Source organism: Podarcis filfolensis, assembly GCF_964270895.1.
Source record: "Podarcis filfolensis genome assembly, chromosome: Z".
Taxonomy (NCBI): domain Eukaryota; kingdom Metazoa; phylum Chordata; class Lepidosauria; order Squamata; family Lacertidae; genus Podarcis; species Podarcis filfolensis.
Window position 1 is genome coordinate 43,465,562 of NC_139617.1, and position 19,071 is coordinate 43,484,632.

Below are 19,071 nucleotides of genomic sequence, written 5' to 3' on the forward strand. Positions count from 1 at the left end.
AGGAGGACCCCTTCGCGCAAGCCAAGATGGAGGAGGTGCACAAGGGCACGGTGAAGGACGACGAGTTCCAGATCAGAGACGGGTTGCTCATTCGCAAGGGAGCACTCTACGTGCCGGGGAATGACCTCCGCGCGAGGGTGCTGCAGCAGCTACACGACGCCCCCACTGCCGGGCACTTTGGCAGAGAAAAGACTGTAGAACTAGTGACCAGAGACTTTTGGTGGCCCAAGATGCGGGGGGAAGTAGCGGATTACGTCTCGAGATGCGACACCTGCCAAAGAGCCAAGTCAGTGCACAAACCGCCGGCGGGATTGCTGGAACCGTTGCAGACGCCGTCTGAGCCGTGGGAACGGGTGGCCCTGGACTTTGTCACGGATCTGCCCAGTTCGAGGGGAAAGACGGCAGTGCTTGTGGTGGTGGACATGTTTACCAAGATGGCACACTTCATCCCGTGTGCGAAGGTGGCCACGGCAGAACAGACCGCCAGGCTGTTCATAGACCACGTGTTTAAGGTCCACGGTCTGCCACGATCTATTCTATCCGACCGGGGGCGGCAGTTCATCTCGAACTTCTGGCAAAAGTTGATGGGCATCCTGAACGTCAAGATCAATCTAGCGTCGGCGAGACACCCGCAGACCAACGGACAAGCGGAGAGGGTCAACGCCATCATGCAGCAGTACCTGAGATGCTACGCCAATCAGCAGCCTAACACGTGGGTGGACTACCTGCCCCTCGCAGAGTTCGCTTACAACAATACGAAGCACGTGTCGACGGGGGTGACGCCGTTCTTCGCCAACAACGGGAGGCATCCCAGAACCTTCCCAGGTTTAGAGAGCGTGGGGGAGGGGGAGCCGCAGGCAGCGGAAGACTTAGCGTCAGAGTTGCAGGAAGTCCACGAACAGCTTAGGAGGCAGTTGGAACTGGCCAAGCACGCATACAAACTGCAGGCTGACAGACACAGGAGAGTAGGGGAAGACATACAGGTGGGAGATTGGGTCTGGTTAGCAGCGCAAGCAGTGCCGACCAAATCGTTGGCCAAGAAGAAGCTAGGGCATAAGCAGCTAGGGCCTTACCAAGTCCAGGCACAGGTCAATCCAGTGGCCTTCCGGTTAGCGCTTCCGGAGGGTTCCAGAATGCATCCGGTGTTCCATAGATCGGTGCTCACGCCCTACAAAGCACCGCATAGATTTCAGGAGCCAGGCACAGCACCAGATCCGCCCAGAGAAGGACCCAGGGAAGGGGGGTCGCCAAGAGGGGAGCGCATCAACGAAGCCACAGAGATTTTAGACTCGAGATGGGGGGAAGAGGGAGTAGAATACCTTCTTGCCAGAGAGGATACCCCGGCCAGCGCCAACAGTTGGGTGCCGGGCTATGCCTTGGACGAGCCCCTTCTCAAGGAAGAGTTCCATGCCATTTTCCCACACAGGCCCATGCCAGCCGAGTATTTCGACGACTGGCTCTTCACACCCACACTTTCAGGCAGCACGTTCCAGGGGTTCGACTCGGACGAGGAGACGGCACCACACATACGCTCTCCGGAGGGTTCAACCTCGGGTTCTGCCTCAGACCGCTCCTATTGGTGGGATACTCAACCAGAGGAGCAGTGGCGCAGGAAGTGGCTGGGGGGTCCCTGGCAGGCATCACCCTCAGAGGGGAACGGGGGAGAGATGGACATGGACGTGTTGGGGGAGGACGTGGGATTTGAACACGAAGGCAGGGAGATGGAAGCAGAGGAGATCGACGTCGACGAGCGCACGGAGGACGAGCCAGACCTGCCCGATGTGATGTACGACACGGGGGAAGAACTGTATCCGGCACTCACCCCCGCCACGACGGAGCACCCAGAACCCACACCGGAAGGAGGGGAGGGGGGAAGGGGGGGGCTTCGAGGGGGGGATGGATGTCAGGGGTTCAGGAGCAGAAGGGACGGATGGAGAGGAATCGGAGGGAGAAGTTAGCGACGAGAGCCGACCAAGGTCCCTAAGTCTCTCCAGCGAATCGGAGGATTCACAGAAAGGGGCTCCCGTGGGCAGAGCTGGGGGGTTGCCAAGAGGGGCACCTCAGGAAGGAGGGACCAGAGGGGATTCAGAGAGCAGCAGCTGGAAATCCGGACCAGCTACGCCACCAGAGAGCAGCAGGGGGGAGGAGTTCCAGGCACCAGCGACAGGCAGCTCTCCGGCAGCAGCCACGCCTGCGTCGGAGAGCGAGGAAACGGTAGAGAGGAGGGTCGGAGACAGCGCGCGCGCGCCAAGTTCAAATGTAACAGAGGGAGGCGCAATGAGCAGCCCGGAAAGGGAGCCAGGTCCTAAAGCCCGCCGAAGGGAGGGGGAGGAATCCGAAGGGTCCGCATCCGAGGCATCCAGGAAGGAAGGAACCCCGGGGGGTGGTAGGACCCAGAGGCGAAAGGAGAGACGCAAAAGGTGGAGCAAGGCTAGGGTCTTGAACTGGTGTACAGGAGGCGGAGATTCAGATGGGACTTCGCCGATCTAGGGAATAGACGTAGAGACGCACGCTAAGATTTGGAAATGGAAACTATACTTCAATAAAGACTTTATACCGTTCTACCGGCTAGCGTTGGTCCTTTGTGAGCCGGGACCTAGAGGCAGTCTCTGACATCTGTGTTCTCAAGAAGCAGCCATTCTTTCAACCAGCAGAATGCTGCTGATTCATAGTAAAGTTTAAAGTCTGGCAGGGCAAATCCACCCCTTTCCTTTGAATCAGTTAATATATTGAATTTTATTCTGGGCTTCTTGCCCTGCCAGACAAATCTAGAGATATCTTTCTGCCACTTCTTGAAACAGTCCATCTTGTCCACAATTTGCAGTGTTTGAAACAAAAACAGCATTCTAGGCAATACATTCATCTTTATAACTGCAATTTGACCCAACAAGGAAAGCTTCAAATTTGACCAAATTTCTAAGTCTTTTTTCACTTCCGTCCAACATTTTTCATAATTATCTTTAAATAAGTTCCCATTTTTTGCTGTCATGTTAATCCCCAAGTATTTCACTTTCTTAACCACAGTCAGACCTGTGTCATTCTGAAACCTCTCTCTTTCAATCGGTGTTAAATTTTTCTCTAAAACCTTAGTTTTTAACTTGTTCAGTTTGAATCCTGCCACTTGACCAAATTCTTGAATTAGTTCTAAAACCCTTTTGGTACTAGATTCTGGCTCCTGTAACGTCAATACTAAGTCATCTGCAAATGCTCTGAATTTGTACTGTTTGGCTCCGACCTGTATACCTTTAACCAACCGGTCCCTTCTAATCATATTCAGCAGAACCTCCAGGACCGATATAAAAAGCAATGGGGAGATTGGGCACCCCTGTCGTGTCCCTTTTTCTATCTTAAATTCTTCCGTCGCCACATTATTTACAATTAATTTAGCCTTTTGTTCAGAATATATTGCACCTATACCATTTTCAAAACCTTGGCCTACCCCCATCCCCTGTAGGTTCTTTTTCATAAAACTCCAAGAGATGTTGTCAAAAGCTTTCTCCGCGTCCACAAATATCAGAACTGCTTTAGTGTTTATATTTACTTCTAGTTTTTCCAGGATATCAATTATGTTCCTCAAATTATCAGACAAATGTCTTCCCGGGAGAAAGCCCGCTTGATCTTTATGAATCTCTTCCATCAATACTTTTTTCAATCTCTTGGCCAAAATGTCAGCAAAAATTTTGTAATCCACATTAAGTAACGATATAGGGCGGTAGTTCTTAAGCTGAGTCTTTTCAGTCTCTATTTTCGGTATAAGTGTAATATACGCCTCTTTCCACGACTCTGGTGCCCTCTTCCCTTCCAAAATTTAATTGCAGACTTCCTTCAAAGGTTGTAATAACCACTCTTTCAAATATCTATAATATCTAGAAGTCAGTCCATCCGGTCCTGGAGATTTGCCCAATTGCATATTTTGAATGGCACCTTCTACTTCCTGTTCAGATATTTTATAGTTCAACATTAATTTACTTTCTTGGGAGATTTTTTGTAATCCATTTGTCTTCAAAAATCGGTCTATGTCCATTTCTTTCTGTGGCCCTTGTGAGTATAATTGTTTAAAATACCTCTGGAAACAATTTCTAATCTCAATTGGGTTATGTATGTTCTTTCCTTCCACTTCTAAATTTGTAATAGTATTTAATTTTTGTCTTTTTTTCATTTGCCAAGCCAACAATTTCCCACATTTATTAGCTGATTCAAATGTTTTTTGTCTCATTTGTTTAATTTTCCATTCTATTTCCTGATTCATCATTTCCATATATTGTACTTGATATAATTTTATTTCTCTCAAAATCTCCTGCGACTTTGGTTTTGCTCTCAATTTCTTCTCACTTTCTTTTATTTTCTCCAAAATTTTATCTTTCTTCTCATTTTGACTTCTCTTCTTTATTGCATTCTGTTGTATCAAAAACCCTCTCATAACAGCTTTGCTTGCGTCCCAGATTACTCTTTTTTCTACATTAGTATTCATATTTATTTCAAAATAATCTCTCAAAGTTTTTTGGGCCTTTTTATACACTTCTTCATCTCTAAATAAGGTGTCATTCATCCTCCATCTGAAGGAGCCAGTTGATATTTGCTTCATCTCCATCCTTACAGCGTTATGGTCGGAGCAAGTTTTTGGGCAGATTTCCACTTTCTTTATCTTTGGTGCCATTCCTCTAGTTACCCATATTTGCTCAATTCTAGTCCATGTCATCTTGGCTTCAGAAAAGAAGGTTCCCTCTCTTCCCAAGGGGTTATTTGTTCTCCAAATGTCCACTAAGTCCATATTGTCTGTCATCTCAAAAAAAGTTTTTGGTAGTCTACCATCCTTGGTAACTACCTGTCTTTGTGCCTTGTCCATGTTTGTAGATACTACTCCATTCATGTCCCCCATCAGAATCAGATTGTAATCCAAATAGTCCAATAAGGTCTCATGCAACTTTTTTAAAAAATCAGATTTCCCCTCATTCGGTGCATAAATTCCTACAATCAGAAATTTCTCCCCTTGAACTTGAATCTCAATTGCCAGGAATCTTCCTTGTTCATCTTTGAAAATTAATTTCGGTAATAGTCTCTCCTTTGCATATATCACAGCTCCTCTTTTTTTAACTTTGTCAGATGAGATAAACTCCTGGAATTAAATTTACGGCATGTAATGCCTTAAGAGAGAATATTATGAAAATGGTGTATAGGTGGTACATGACCCCAGTCAAGCTTGCAAAAATTTATCATTTGCCCGATAATAAATGTTGGAAATGTAAAGAAACTGAAGGTACATTTTTTCATCTTTGGTGGACGTGCCCAAGGATTAAGGCCTTCTGGGAGATGGTTTATAATGAAATGAAAAAGGTATTTAAGTATACGTTCCTGAAGAAACCAGAGGCTTTACTCCTGGGCATGGTCGACCAATTGGTGTTAAAGAAGGATAGGACTTTCTTTATGTACGCCACAGCAGCAGCAAGAATACTTATTGCAAAGCATTGGAAGACACAAGATCTACCCACCCTGGAAGAATGGCAGATGCAAGTAATGGACTATATGGAAATGGCAGAAATGACCGGCAGAATACGAGATCAAGGAGAAGAGCGGATGTCAGAAGACTGGATGAAGTTTAAAATCTATTTACAAAAACACTGTAAAATTTTTGAATGCTGATGACATTGAAATGAAATGAAGGGGTTCTAGTAAACAAGGATTGGGAAAGTATAAATACGTGAGGGAAACTGTATAAGGACAAAACTAATAGAATGAATTTGCTGATCAATTTCAAAGTGGAATACATGAAAGAGAGGCGGGCGGAAGTCAAGAAAACAAGGTAATGAATGATAAGAATTTGAAAAGAGGTCTCTTTCTTTTTCCCCCCCTTTTTTTCTTTCTTTTTTTTGTTAATTCTTTTAATATATATATATATATATCTTTTTAATTGTTGGTATTTGTAGGTGTTTTAATATGTATTGTTCTTTTTTGTATGGCTTTTTTCTTCTTTCTGTAAAATCTAATAAAATATTATTAAAAAAAAAAAAATAAACTCCTGTCCCAATCTCTTATTGATAAGTAGTTTCCTGTGTAACCTTGTTACATAAGTTTCTTGTAGACAAATCAAGTCCAATTGTTCCTTTTTTAGTAAGTGAAAAACACTTTTTCTCTTCCGAGGAGAGTTAAGACCGTTGCAATTCCAACTTAAAAGTTGCAGAGCCATGATGGGGTTACTTCGCTTTGCCTCCGACTGCACCAAGTGTCTGTTCTTGTTCTGTCAATGGTGTCTCTTTCTCTGGACCGTGGAATCCAAAAGATAGGTTTGCTATATCTAGTATTCCTTTTTCCAGTGCTCTTGGCTCTTCTCCGGATTCCGCTTCTTTCTGTAGATCTTCTTCGTGGTCTTTCAGAAACCTGTCTTTGTCGTTAACTGATCTTATTTTTATCTTTCTTCCTTTATATTTAAAGGATAGGCCTTGGGGAAATTCCCACCTAAAGAGAATTCTATTTCTTCCCAACAGGGCAACTAGATCTCCGTAGTTAAGCCTTAAGTCCAAAAGATGTTTTGGAATATCCTTAAATATCTCCACACTTGAGTCGTCAATTTCCAAAGTCCTTTGATAGTGCAAGTTCAAAATTTTGTCTCTCTCCTCTTTTGTTCGAAGAGTAATCAAGCAGTCCCTCACCTTGTTCCTCCTTTGTCCTCTTCCAAGTCTAAATGCACTCACTATCTTAAATTCTTCCTTCCCCAAGTCCTGTTGCCAAAAATCTGTAAATTCCTGTGTAAGAAAGTCAGCCAGATTATCTTTCTCATGTTCTGGTACAGCCCTGATTCTTAAATTTCTTTGTTTCTCTTTCAGTTCAATCACGGACAATGTCAAACCGTGGTCCTCCAATTGCTTATATACTGGTGGTATCTTCTCTTGAGTAGCAGTTGCAATATCTTTTGCTTCTTCAGCTATCTTTCTGGTCGAAGCAGATTCCTGTAATAATTTTTCAATAGACTGTGTATTGGTATTCACCTTCTGTCCCAAATTATTAATGCTTGTAGTATTCAGATCAATTTTAACTGATGCTTCAGCTACTTGTTTATTTGTCTCAGCTACCCGCTTAGCTAAATTTTCCAAGGATTCATTAATTTTTCCAAGTGCATGTGCCAAAACGTCTTCGGACGACATAACTTTGGTTTGACCTGTGGAGGAGCAGCCCCTGATGTTCCAGATGCTCCAGATGTTGAAGCCCTTCGCTGCTGCACAGTGTCTGTCCGATAGTGTCTGCCAGACCTAGTAGTTTTTTCCTGCGCCAGCTCTAACTTTCCTCTCCCATCTGCCATAACACTCTCATGAGAATCCAAGGTCGATCCCACGGTTGAAAGTTTGTTTTGAAAAGGAATTTTCCTATAACCCAGTTGTTATTGTAGCAATGTCAATCCTCCTCTAGGGGGACACAGTAACAGCCGGAGCTTGCAACTTTTTAAAACAAATATAATCCTTATGAGTCCCCCAATTCACTTAAAAACAACAGTTTCAGTCCACTTAGACAGTTACTTTAAAACCAGGAGAAGTCCAGAAACACTGTATCTCTTTTTGCAGAGCTAAGTCAAAAGTCCTCTGCTTACCGATAGGCTTTCCACTGAGCGGCTTTCCTTGTCTAGGGGCAGTCCGTTCCCAGGTTTTAGGCAGCGGATTTTAGCTTCCTTTTCCTCTTGTTTTTGCAGGTAAATACACCTCAAACTTTCCCCCCTCCTCTCCTGCAATCTGGAGGGGAGACCGCTTTCCTGATGTTAAGATTTAAGTCTTTTTCCAAAACGTCTTTCCAAGTTTCCGCTTTACAGTCTCTTTGCTTTAATCTGTTTACAAGAAGGGAAGGCAGACTTCCTGTTTATACCTTCCCGCTTCGGTGTCGAATTGACTTATTCTTACTCCTTTTAAATCCAATTTAATCCTACTCACGGGTAGTTGCTTTCAAAGTCCAATTGTCCCAGGAAAAAGTCAGCGCTCTCCGATAACGGCTGTGCGGCTTCACTCCGCGGAAGAAGCAGTCGACTCTCAGCACCGCACCGCTCACCCCGTCCCGCTCAGGAGCCCTTAAAAGTGTCCCTTTGCAAATTGGGGGGGGCGCAAATGGTGCCCGCCGAGTCCCCACGTTCACAGGCTTCCCCTGCCTGTGATTTTTAAAGGGCCCCCGCTTTGCCGCAGTGGTAAGACCCGATCCCACGGAGCTGGTCCCTCCGAAACTCAGAGGGAATCCGCCATTAATCGATGGCGCTGACCCGGAAGTCGGCCCAGGGGCCAAATGTACCCTTCCAGGCCTCTCCTTCTCCACAGGCCACACAGCCCTCTTCCATGACCACGCCACTCACTAGGCCTGCTTCACATGCTGATGGATTTTCCCTGGCTATAATGTATCCTTGAACTGCCAGGGGTGTGTCTTATTTGCCTTTCTGGAGGACAGGAATGTGTATTTGTGTGTAGAAAATAGCCTACTCTGCGAAGGCATAATTTATATACACTGCCTCACACACTTTTGCCTCTGTGACTGCCCACCATTGGAGCATGGTCCTCAGAAGGTTGCTAGGAAGAAATGACAGACCTTAGACTTAAAGGTGTTACCCAACCCTGGGAGAGCTAGTGATAGTAAAGAGATTTGCCCTGGAAAGCCGTCGCCTCTCAGAAAGGGCAATTCTGGGCTAGACAGACCTGACTTAAGGCAGCTGCTTCTGTTTTCCTGCTCCCAAACTCTTATAGCAACTGGTGGCATTGCATAGGTGTAGCCAACTCTTCACAAGATGTGATTACCCTTACCTCTGATGAAAATGGCATGGACACAACCCCCTGGACCTGCCAACTCCTCTGTGCTTTTTTGCTACTGTTTTGGTTGAGGACAAGCAACTCAAAAACAAACCCTCCAAATCCCAGCAGATACTGCTGTTTGGATGATGTCACACACAATTTCCTGTGTCAGGGGCTTGGAGGATGCTACATGCTGCAGATGTGTTTGGAAGGGACAAATTTGTGTCTGTAGCAAGGATATGCTCTATGAATTCAGCAAGGCCCCTTTAGATCATTCCCAAACCATCATGATGCAATGTTAATTTCCCCCAAGGAATCATGGCATGAGGCCAAAACTTGCTATTGGTCCTGAAATCCATCCCTCTGCATGCATCCTGACCTCTGTTCTTCGTTGCCATCCAAGATCTGCAAACCAAGCTGTGCTTCTGTGTTTCAATATGCAAGCCACCGCAGTCCATGAACCAGATTGCTGCCGGCAGCCCCGAGTGCCATTTGCACAGCCAGGAGCCCAAAGGAGCACCAGTAAAATGAACAAATGTGTTCGCTGTATCTGCACTATTGCTTGCCTAAAAGAATGAAGCCACAAAGGTCTCCAAGATCCATAAGCATCCAAAGAAAGCTACAGATTGATTGATCCTCTCCCAAGAGCCTACAAGCTATTAACTGAATGTCAGAGGAACAATTTCTTAATCGGCTATCCAAAGGAAATCAGAAATTGTTAAGCCTGTGATAAGGCTGTTTGGTGCCTTCTGCCACAAGGGTGGTGAGACCTGAACCAGTCGGATCTCTTTGTGGCTGCCCCATTTGGTAACAGCACCCATTATAAAACATGAAAGACCATTGAGCAACAGGCTCACCTTGTTCTCTTGGGCAGCACAAAGCTATCTTTGGGGAATGGCCCTATTGGATAATTGCATCAGCAGTAGTGGTTCAAGTTTAAAGTGGGTTGTTTTCCCATTTAGACTTCTTCCCAGCTGCTCTTTGTAATTTTGTTTACATGCCAACATTATTTACATGCTTATTATTAGCAACACTAATGTATCCCACCCTTCTGGTGCGAATACACCACTCAGGACAGCACAGCTTACAACAATTAACAATAAACAGAATAAATACCACAATAAACAGGCATTACAGAAGTGAAACCATATTGGGAGGGGTGTGGCTGCACATGCCAGCCCTGCCTCCTCAGGCTCTGACCTTTCCGCATCTGGACGGGGTTTGTAAATCTGTCCACTTGAACCTGCTTGATCAAGGTTTCCAGTTCACTTAAAAGTGTATTCACTTTTAATTGGTTAAAACCAAATTATTATCTCCTCCCCCCAAGGTTCAATTCAGCATTGCACAATTGGTGTCCTGCTCAAGCAAAAAGAGCTCCTTTCCTCTCCACCCCCACCTCCCCCAAAATCCTGCTCCAGAGGATCTCCTTGAGGGGCTAGGAGAGAAAGGGCAAGTTACACTATGGGCAGCAGGATAAGCCAAGTAAAGTCTCCAGCTTTATCTATTTAGTTTTTAGCACTGTTTTTTAAGACTCAAGACACAAGAAGCTTTACCAGAACTAAGGCAGCTTGCCAAGTGTCCTTTGGACATTACAGCAACGGCACAGGAGCTGTTTTATCGTGCGTTCATCCCATGGTGTTCCTGAACAAGCCTTTGTACAATTTAAATTAAGTCTTTGTACAATTGTACAGGCCTCTACCATGAAGACACCATACACCCAGGACTGTGGAAAGACTGTCAAGTGATAAGGACCCATGTGCCCATTAAGCAGGTCTTTAAGCTAAAACTGTGTTGTGAGTTAGGGAAAGAAGTTTCCATTCTGCCAGTGCAACACCTAAACCAGCATCTTCATTAAGGAAGCATCCATGGCAGCTTTTTCAGAATTCGTAAGGGGAACTGACAATTCAAAGTCCTCTTTCCATGGGCTGTTCCCAACCTGTCTTCAAAGTGAAGTGAATCTGTCCAGAGCTTCCAACTAGGAAATTTAGAAGTCGTCCAAACCCCCACCCCCACCACCTTATTCACTGCTTGTAGGGGACCCTGTAGGTTTGCAAATATATCACCAAGTGAAGGACAAGGTGTCCACAACAGTGATTCATAGTACACACACAAACAAAACTCAGTGCAATCAACTGAATGCAACCAACTATACGCTGGGCTCCCCAATCTCTTACCATCAATGAAAACTAATAAATGAATAGATGAAGAACATATCCATGTGATGCTGACACAAAACCCCCCACACGTACACTATGCAAAAGAAGGGAAAGTGTTGCCTCCACTTTCTTCTCCCATCTCTCTCCCCCTACATTTTTCTCTCCCCCACCCTCACAATGCCCATGACAGCAATGTATCACACCAAATGTAACTGACCTGTAGACAGAACTATGTGAACTGAAAACAGAGATGTTATGTGTTATGCATGAAAATATTTCAATAAAAACATATTTTATGTGATTCATAGCACTTGTGAATAGAAGACAAAATGTCAGAAGCCTAGGAAGATTTCCCTAGACCAGACAGAAGAAAAGAGGGTTGCAGAAACCACGCACCCCTCTTATTGCAGTGGTTCTCAAAGTAATTTCTCTCTCCTTTTTATATGTTCTCTTGTGGTTCATACCATAACCCCAACCATGTTTCCACTTACCAGTCTCCTGATCACACAGCTGCTCGCATGCATCTGTAGTCCTCTGTCCACAGAGATCCCTCACCCAAGGCGACGTGGCATTGATTTGATAATAAAGAGAGAGCTTTGCCGGGTTCAGCCAGTCAGAGATGTCCAAATAACTTCCTTCACTGACAACAAAACTGCTCCCTGCAAGTGCAAGCGGTAACCACAGAAAGCAGAGCAAATGTTAGTTTGATAATAAGTCAGCAACCAGACTGTAGATCCCAAACAACATGATCCTAGGAAGGTCAAATAAATAAATAATGAGCCTCTGAACATTCCTTGCGCATGGAGTGCTACTGCCACTGTAGATAATAGTGAGATGGTAGACCGGTTGTCTGAGTTGGTATGTGTTCTTCCCCCACAGACCATTCCCTGCTTTGCAGATAGAACAGGAACAAAAGAGTGACAACTGGCAGCACCCAATTTAGGAGAAGCCAAAAAGGATTCCCTAGATGTGCAAAACTAGAAAGCTGCTTTCTATCTGTTTTAAGGGGATATCAAGTGGTAAAGGTATCTGTAGTTTGTAACTTCTATGCACACTTGCTCAGAGATGCAGCAACCAGGCAGGGTGACAGGTCTTAGAAAGATCTTTAGTAATAACATTGGCCAGAAACTGGAACTTTTGCAAACCCTGAACTCCATGCAGAGTTGGAAATTGTTTGTAGGTGGAAATTAATGAACAAAGAACATAAAAGAGTTCACAAAATAATGGGAGTTGCTATTATATCTCATTATAGAACACTATTGCCTAGAACAGTGGTTCCCAATTAGCTAATTACTGAGGACCCTGTATTTTTCAAAAGCCAAGCCACGGACCCCTTACTTTTGAAAATGTTGATAACTCTATGGTAGTTACCTGTGCAAAGCAATAAAATGTAGGGTAGGCCCTAATAAGCAAAGGATTTTAGAAATACTAAAAACAGACCATAAAATTTGTGATATTAAAACACAAAAATTATTTAGTGGGGGGGGATTTAATTCACTGTGCAATTAACAAGATAAGTGAGTCCCTGGCAGGGGATGATGCCATGGACCCCCCGAGTGTGTTCCGCAGACTCCCAGGGGTCCCCGGACCCCTAATTGGGAACCACTAGCCTAGAAAATGTCCATTTGTGGGCCAACAGGTTGTCTTACCTTAGTGGGAGGGGGGTTAAAGTGTCTTTCCCACATGGACTGGTGGGAGCATGCATCATCTAATTAGGCAAATCGATTTTCAGTTGAGCCCAATCATTTTCTTATCTAGCGTCTGAAGCCCAGCATCACTTTGGGGATTTTGTGAATGCCAAGGTTCTCATTAACTCTGATTTCCAATTACATTGATTATAAGGCTGTTTTCACAATTTTGCTGCAGAGATCAGAGGTGACTGGGGCAAGGGAGAGATATTGCCATAACGCCACATTTTGCAAAAAAAATTACGTCATGGAAACCACTAAAAACTAGGAAAGGATTTTGGAACAGCTTGAGAAGCCAGGAAAACTTTAAGAGACAAACACAAAGGAACTAATTGAGATGGTTAACACTGGCCCAGACCTCCAATTACCTTGAAGTTTTATGGCAGAAACCTAGGACTTTAAAAAAATAATGGTGTTTTATTTCATAAACTTTTCAGAAGCCAACCCCCACCCACTCCCACAAACTTCTGCTTTTGAATGAGCAGGCTAGTTCCTGCAGATGGAATAGCCAGCTCAGATGCGGGTTAATTTGTTTTATTTAAAATATTTTACATCCCATGTCACTATCCAAGGGGCACAGCATCGACAGTACACCAGAGATGAAAAAGGACAGAATGTAAGGAGTTGCCTATTATCCCAAACACTCTCTGAAATAATAGGGTCTTAATTGACTTTATTTTGTGCCTGCTTGCTCGCTTGCATTTATATCCCACATTGCCCGCAAGGAGCTCAATGACATACAAGGTCATCCCCCCCCCCATTTTATTCTCACAACAACACTGTGAGGTAGGTTATGCTGAAAATGTTGTGTGGCTGGCCTAAGGTCACCCAGTGAACTTCATGGCTGAGCACAGATTTGAAGCCCTGGCTTAGTACAATATACCCACAACACAATGCTGGTGTTCACATATAATGCTAATACAAGGTGTGTGGTTTGTTTAAACCATTAAATGTACAAGCATGAATCTGTTTTGTTCCTCTTCTTTTCTATTCTGGTGCAACAAACCATGTGAATTGGCATGACATCTGAGCTGGCATTCATGGTTTGTTTCTCTCACCACAAACTGTGATGCATTTGTCCTCGGTTTCCTGTTTGGATATAACTGAGGAGTGAAAGGGGAATGCTTGAGCAGAGTGCACCAGAATGTGCATATTATGGTTTAAACAAATAACATATGTTGGTTTAGCATTATGTGCACATATGGTAAGGAATAAGTTTCATTACCGAAATGCCATCACAGAAGAACCTGCCTTGTGCATCCGCTAGTCACAGCAACATGGCAAACAGGAGATTGTCCAAACCAGGACCTCTGAAGATTATCTAAATGAGCTAGTAGGCTCACTTTTCTCCCACAATTCCCTTCTGTAGACTAGAAACATTTTATGCAATAAGAAGACTATCTACAAAGCTTCAAACTTCATTGCAGATGTGACAGTCCCCCACTTACCTTCTTATATTTCAGTTTCTAACCAATAAGAAAAGGTGCCCATGGATAAAATTTGTAGGGTATCCAATAATGTATATTTCAAAACAATGAGTGTCATTCAGAAGTACAGACCTGATTATAATTGCTTTCAGTAGCAAAGTACCAGTGGCAGATTGTGCCTAGGCCACCAACAGACCAAGTGATGGCTAGCAAAGGAAAAAATATTTTGGGTGTGGTAGATAGCAAAAAGGCTTCTTCTTCAAAGAAATTGGGTGGATGCACAGCCTCCAGCATAACTGATTCTTAGTTGTATAAGAGTTCACAGAGAGACATAGTCATTGTTTGTTTTGTTTTATTATTCCTTCCCCTCCCTCTCTCTAGTCCCACATTTATATCAAAGCATAGCTGGCTACAGCAGCTTCAGAAGTTCAAATGCCTCATCCAGAGGTCTTCATCAAAGTTCAGTGAGCCTGTTTAAAGCTTCTACAATAAAGGCTTGAAATTTTTACTTTAAAAAATGTGTGTGGGTTCCCCCTGCCAAGTAAAATCGGATGATACAGCCCCAGACTTTGTTCTTTTCCCTTGTTAAATATCTTTAGAGCCCAAAATACTTGGCAGCATTTCCTTTTCTTCTGCATCCCATTCTTCTCCCTGCTCCTTTAATATCCTTCAATATATATATATGTAATTGCACTTCCAAAAGCAACTTAAATAAAATGTTGTTTTCTTTTGTTTCCTTTAGCTTATTTACTGTCTGCAAAATTATTTTCTGATATTTTATTTTTTAAAAAAACAACCAAAGATTTTTCTCACTTAAGGTTCTAGAAGTCCACACACTAGGTGACATGTTCCTACCATTCCAATTTAGTAGTGATTCCTGCAAGACCAGGCTTCTGCCTTCTATTTGGCTTAGCTCCTGGTCTTCAAGACTGTCTTCCAAAAGTCATGCTCAGCTATCCCACGTAATGAGATATATTACATCAAGTGTGGGACAGGTGAAGACATGGCTGCAAAGGAACAACCAGGAAACTTTAAAATGCACTGCTTGGCAAGTATGGCTTGCATTCAGTACCTTTTAAATTTGGTGCCAAATGCAAGCTCCATTGGTACTGGATCCATTCAGGATCTCCCATCTGGAGATTTGCAGGTCTCCCAATATTGGTGAGAGGTGATTCCCTACAGTAAATTATCCTTAACAACATTGCAACCACTGCATTTTTAGATAGACTTTAGGAATATTATTTTGTCTTTATAACCTTCCAGGATGTACTGGTGTTTTTAATGATGCTTTCATGGGTGCATTCACTCATATTATTATGGCTTTGCATGTTGTGTACTGCCTTGATATACTTCTATGATAGTGCTGATTACAAATACAATAATAAATATGTAAAGTGCAAAATTGAACCAGCTGAAGGTTCTGTATTCAAGAGCAGACCCACATTAAAGTTACTGCAATAATCAAACCTGAATGCTATCCAAAGCATTAATGTGATCTAATTTGCTCTGTACTGTGGGATTAAGCTACAGTGTAAAGAAAGAAAAGAGGGAATTTTATAGCAGTAAACTTTTTTAATTCAAAAGATAAATACTTTTTTTTTATTTCTTACATGCTAAATGGGATGACAAGCCAATGAACCAAGTCAACAAACAGGAAGCTAATCTTTTATACTGAGTGAATTACTGTGCAATTTGCAGTCTTCAGCACACAGTTGTAGCAATCATGTACTGGAGGTTGTTTAGTTCTGAGATGTAACAAGCAACTGTTTCAGAGGGATTGGTGGGGGAGGGGAGAACTTGACACTCACAGGTGTAAACACCTGAAAAAACAAACATAACACTGGGTCACCTCTAAAGGTGAAAGACAGAGAGATTGAGTTTGTCAAAACAAACAGTTTCAAGCCACACATTTAATTAACGCAACCAAAGTTGTTCCAAGCCCAGCATTTCTGTCTGCAGAGATCAAGAGGAAAATTAAGGGAAAGCGGGTAATAGCTGCATCAAATTTTGAGAGCATCATGGTGGAGACAGTTGTGGAGAAAAGAGATAAACAATCTTCAGATGGAACACTTAAAGTCCATCTGCACACCAATCATGGCATGGTGTTCACGAGCTACATGAAGTCATGGCTTATTTAGCACTTTGCTATCCTGGACACAAGATATAAAACCAATGTGGCTGGATCTTGCCAGCATACCTTCCTAGTCTTTTAGGTCCAGCTTTCCACAACAGCCAATATTTCTATCATTAACTGGGTTTAAGGCCTTCTCTTCACTAAGCCTGTCCATCACCATCAGGCAGCTAGTCAGTAACCCATTCAAATATAACTTACTGGCCAGTGATCAGCTGTTTCTACCTCATTGTTTAGCAACACCAAACCTGTGTTTTTTCACTGCTCTGTCATTAATTTAGCATTTCATAGTCATGCATGATGCATATAAAACCTCAGGGCAATTACAGCGTCTCATTAGAGAAGGCCAGGCTACACTCCAATCACTCACAAGGGAGAAATAACGGTTTTACTACTTTTCTTTTTTTAAAATAAAATAAAATATGGCACAATTTGTTCTAACACCTGCCTCCAAACTCACTTAATCTCAGACACATATACCCTTCAAGTATATTTCTACATAGCAAGAGAGAGACCTAATATGGTGTGAGGCCCTTCAACATGTAAGTCAGAGTGCAAGACTATCAGGACCATGGACAGCTCCCAGTAGGGCTTAATGCACCAGGCCAAATGTGTGTTCCAGCACCAGCCTAGAGGAAGCTGAAGATTTAAGTATTTTTGCAGCGAGAAGTAGATCCGTGTGCAGCAAAGAAAAGGCCTTCAGGTATCCTAGAAGAAGACCGCTCAACAGTTAACAGGGTCATACAGGTGTGCTTTCCAGCACAGCCAGGATATCTCATGTGGCTCCAAAAGAGCTTGGTGTGCAGAAGGGTCCTCTCAGGTTGCAGCTGGTTTAAGGAGACATTCAAGTACGAGGTTAATGGTGCATCCTCAAGAACAGAGAAAACAGAGGCCTCATTCTCTCATTCACTGTGGAAGTCTCAGGAGAACCAATGTGTTGCCCTCCAGGTTGGGCTTGAATTTTTACCAGTCCCAGACAGCATGGCCAGGAGTCTGGAATAATGAAAGTTGGGGTGCTGCATCTGGAGCTTGCTGACTGCATTCCTGTGGTGATTCAAGAACCCAGACTTATCTATCCTCAAGATCTCTGAGGGGGTGGGTGGGTCAGGGTCTTGGGTGACGAAGCTCATAAGGAAGACAGCAGCAACTTGCTACCTATGCTTGTACAGCTTCTTATTACAATGTGCAGCAAAGGCAGGCCCTTATATTTAAGTTTATCAGATCTCCCCCCACACACTAAAAAGCACTAGTTGGTTTCTTCCTGGAAAAAAAGTGTTTTAATGAAAACCCCAAGTCTTGCACTGCCTGCACATTGACATATATTGAGGATATTATCAGGGAAGTCTCACTCTTTGAATCAGGGTAGGTGGCAACCAGGGAGAATGCCTTTTTGGTGTTGGGGCCCCACCTGTGGAATCTAGCTGGTGCCTCCTTCACTGTAAATTCTAGCACCAGGCAAGCTCATTTCTGTTTTGCATGACTTTTTAAAGACTTAAGTTAAAGGAGCGTACTGCAGTGGTACAGTATCTGCTTTGCATGCAAAAAGATCCCAGGTTTGATGCCTGGCATCTCCTGCTAGACTGTGAATGTCCTCTACCTGAACTCAGGAGAGTCACGGCCAGTCAGTGATAAGAACACTGATGGACCAACCGTCAGACCATATTCCTAAAAGCTTCTGAAACTCTTAAGCCCTTAATAGCCAGTTATTAATTTTCTATCCTTTACTGTTTTGTCATTTTCAATGTGCTACTATCACTTTATTTATGGATTTGGGTATTAAGCTGATTGCCGCTGAAAGTGGGGAGGTATACATTTTAGAAACAAACAAAAACTTGATGAGACAACACAATTCTAACATTACTACAGAGTTCTGAGAAATATCCACTAACCTTTACAAAGTGCATTAATATTCCAGTCCTCCCATAGTAGGACAGAATAGTGCTGATCATTTGATATTTAGCATAACTTTCCCCATCCTGGCTGATAATGATGGAAGCTGTAGCCCAACAACACCTGGTTGTAGGCTGGAGAAAGCTGCTCTAGAACAATGCTTTGATCCAGGTGTAATAGGCTTTGCAGGCATGTGCCTAAAGTGCTTTTCTTGGGGTGTATTTGCCATCTCTGCCACTGCAGATGTCCATCAGCACACCTTCCCTATCCACAGTTCTGGCCTTGATGAGGGAGCCCATTGTGGGGGTGTCTGGTTGAATCCCTTCAAAAAAATGTGCCTGGGGTCACGGTCCTACGCAGTCTCACCCATGCTACACCACTGGCTGCACACCCTCTTATCAGTCTCTCTCACTAACAAATTCAGCAGTGCTCTTGTAGCATCTATAACATGTAGGAGGGTTGTAAAAACACTGGCCTTGCTTTAATTGGCATCGTATTTCAAGCTGCTGTTCTGCAAGGACAAACTCCCAGCCCAGCCCACTGGTGTCCTTTGCTCCATCCCACAGCTCTCAGACACTTGCTTACTGCAATGAAACAGAAGCTTATTGCCAAGTTTAACTGAGACATATGTAATAAATTCATGGAGGATTAATCATTTGGACTGAGCAGGAGTTCTCTCTCAACCTTATATCCATCCGCCCCTGCGTCTCCAATCCCAACCGTTAGCCTTATATTTCTGTTTAACAACCATGTTAGAAGATCTGCAGCCACCCCAGTGTTATTATATAATGCAGTATATTATGAGAAATGAAGGACACTTTTATCATTACTCGAGACTGAGAATCTGATTGCTTCAGTAGTCTGGGAGGGCAGGGGGGTCTGCTTGACACCAAGAAAGCTCAAGCTATGCACCCAGTGCACTAATGGCACACCAAAGGAGTGTAAGGTCAAGACATTTCCCTCTTTATTACAGCACCTGCTGTGAGTCCTGTGGGACCTGCCTCCTGCTTTCTATTGTGTGGGACC

General features: G+C 43.7%; 1 protein-coding gene across 2 annotated transcripts in view; it reads right to left on the reverse strand.

The window, feature by feature from the left end:
• The window catches only part of ASTN2 (astrotactin 2), a 656,937-nt gene that overhangs the window by 318,026 nt on the left and 319,840 nt on the right, over positions 1–19,071 (reverse strand). For both annotated transcript variants that reach the window (XM_083597178.1, XM_083597179.1), the window contains exon 7: positions 11,401–11,568. In XM_083597178.1, coding sequence (XP_083453304.1) covers positions 11,401–11,568 — 168 coding nt within the window. The remainder of the gene's footprint in view (positions 1–11,400; positions 11,569–19,071) is intronic.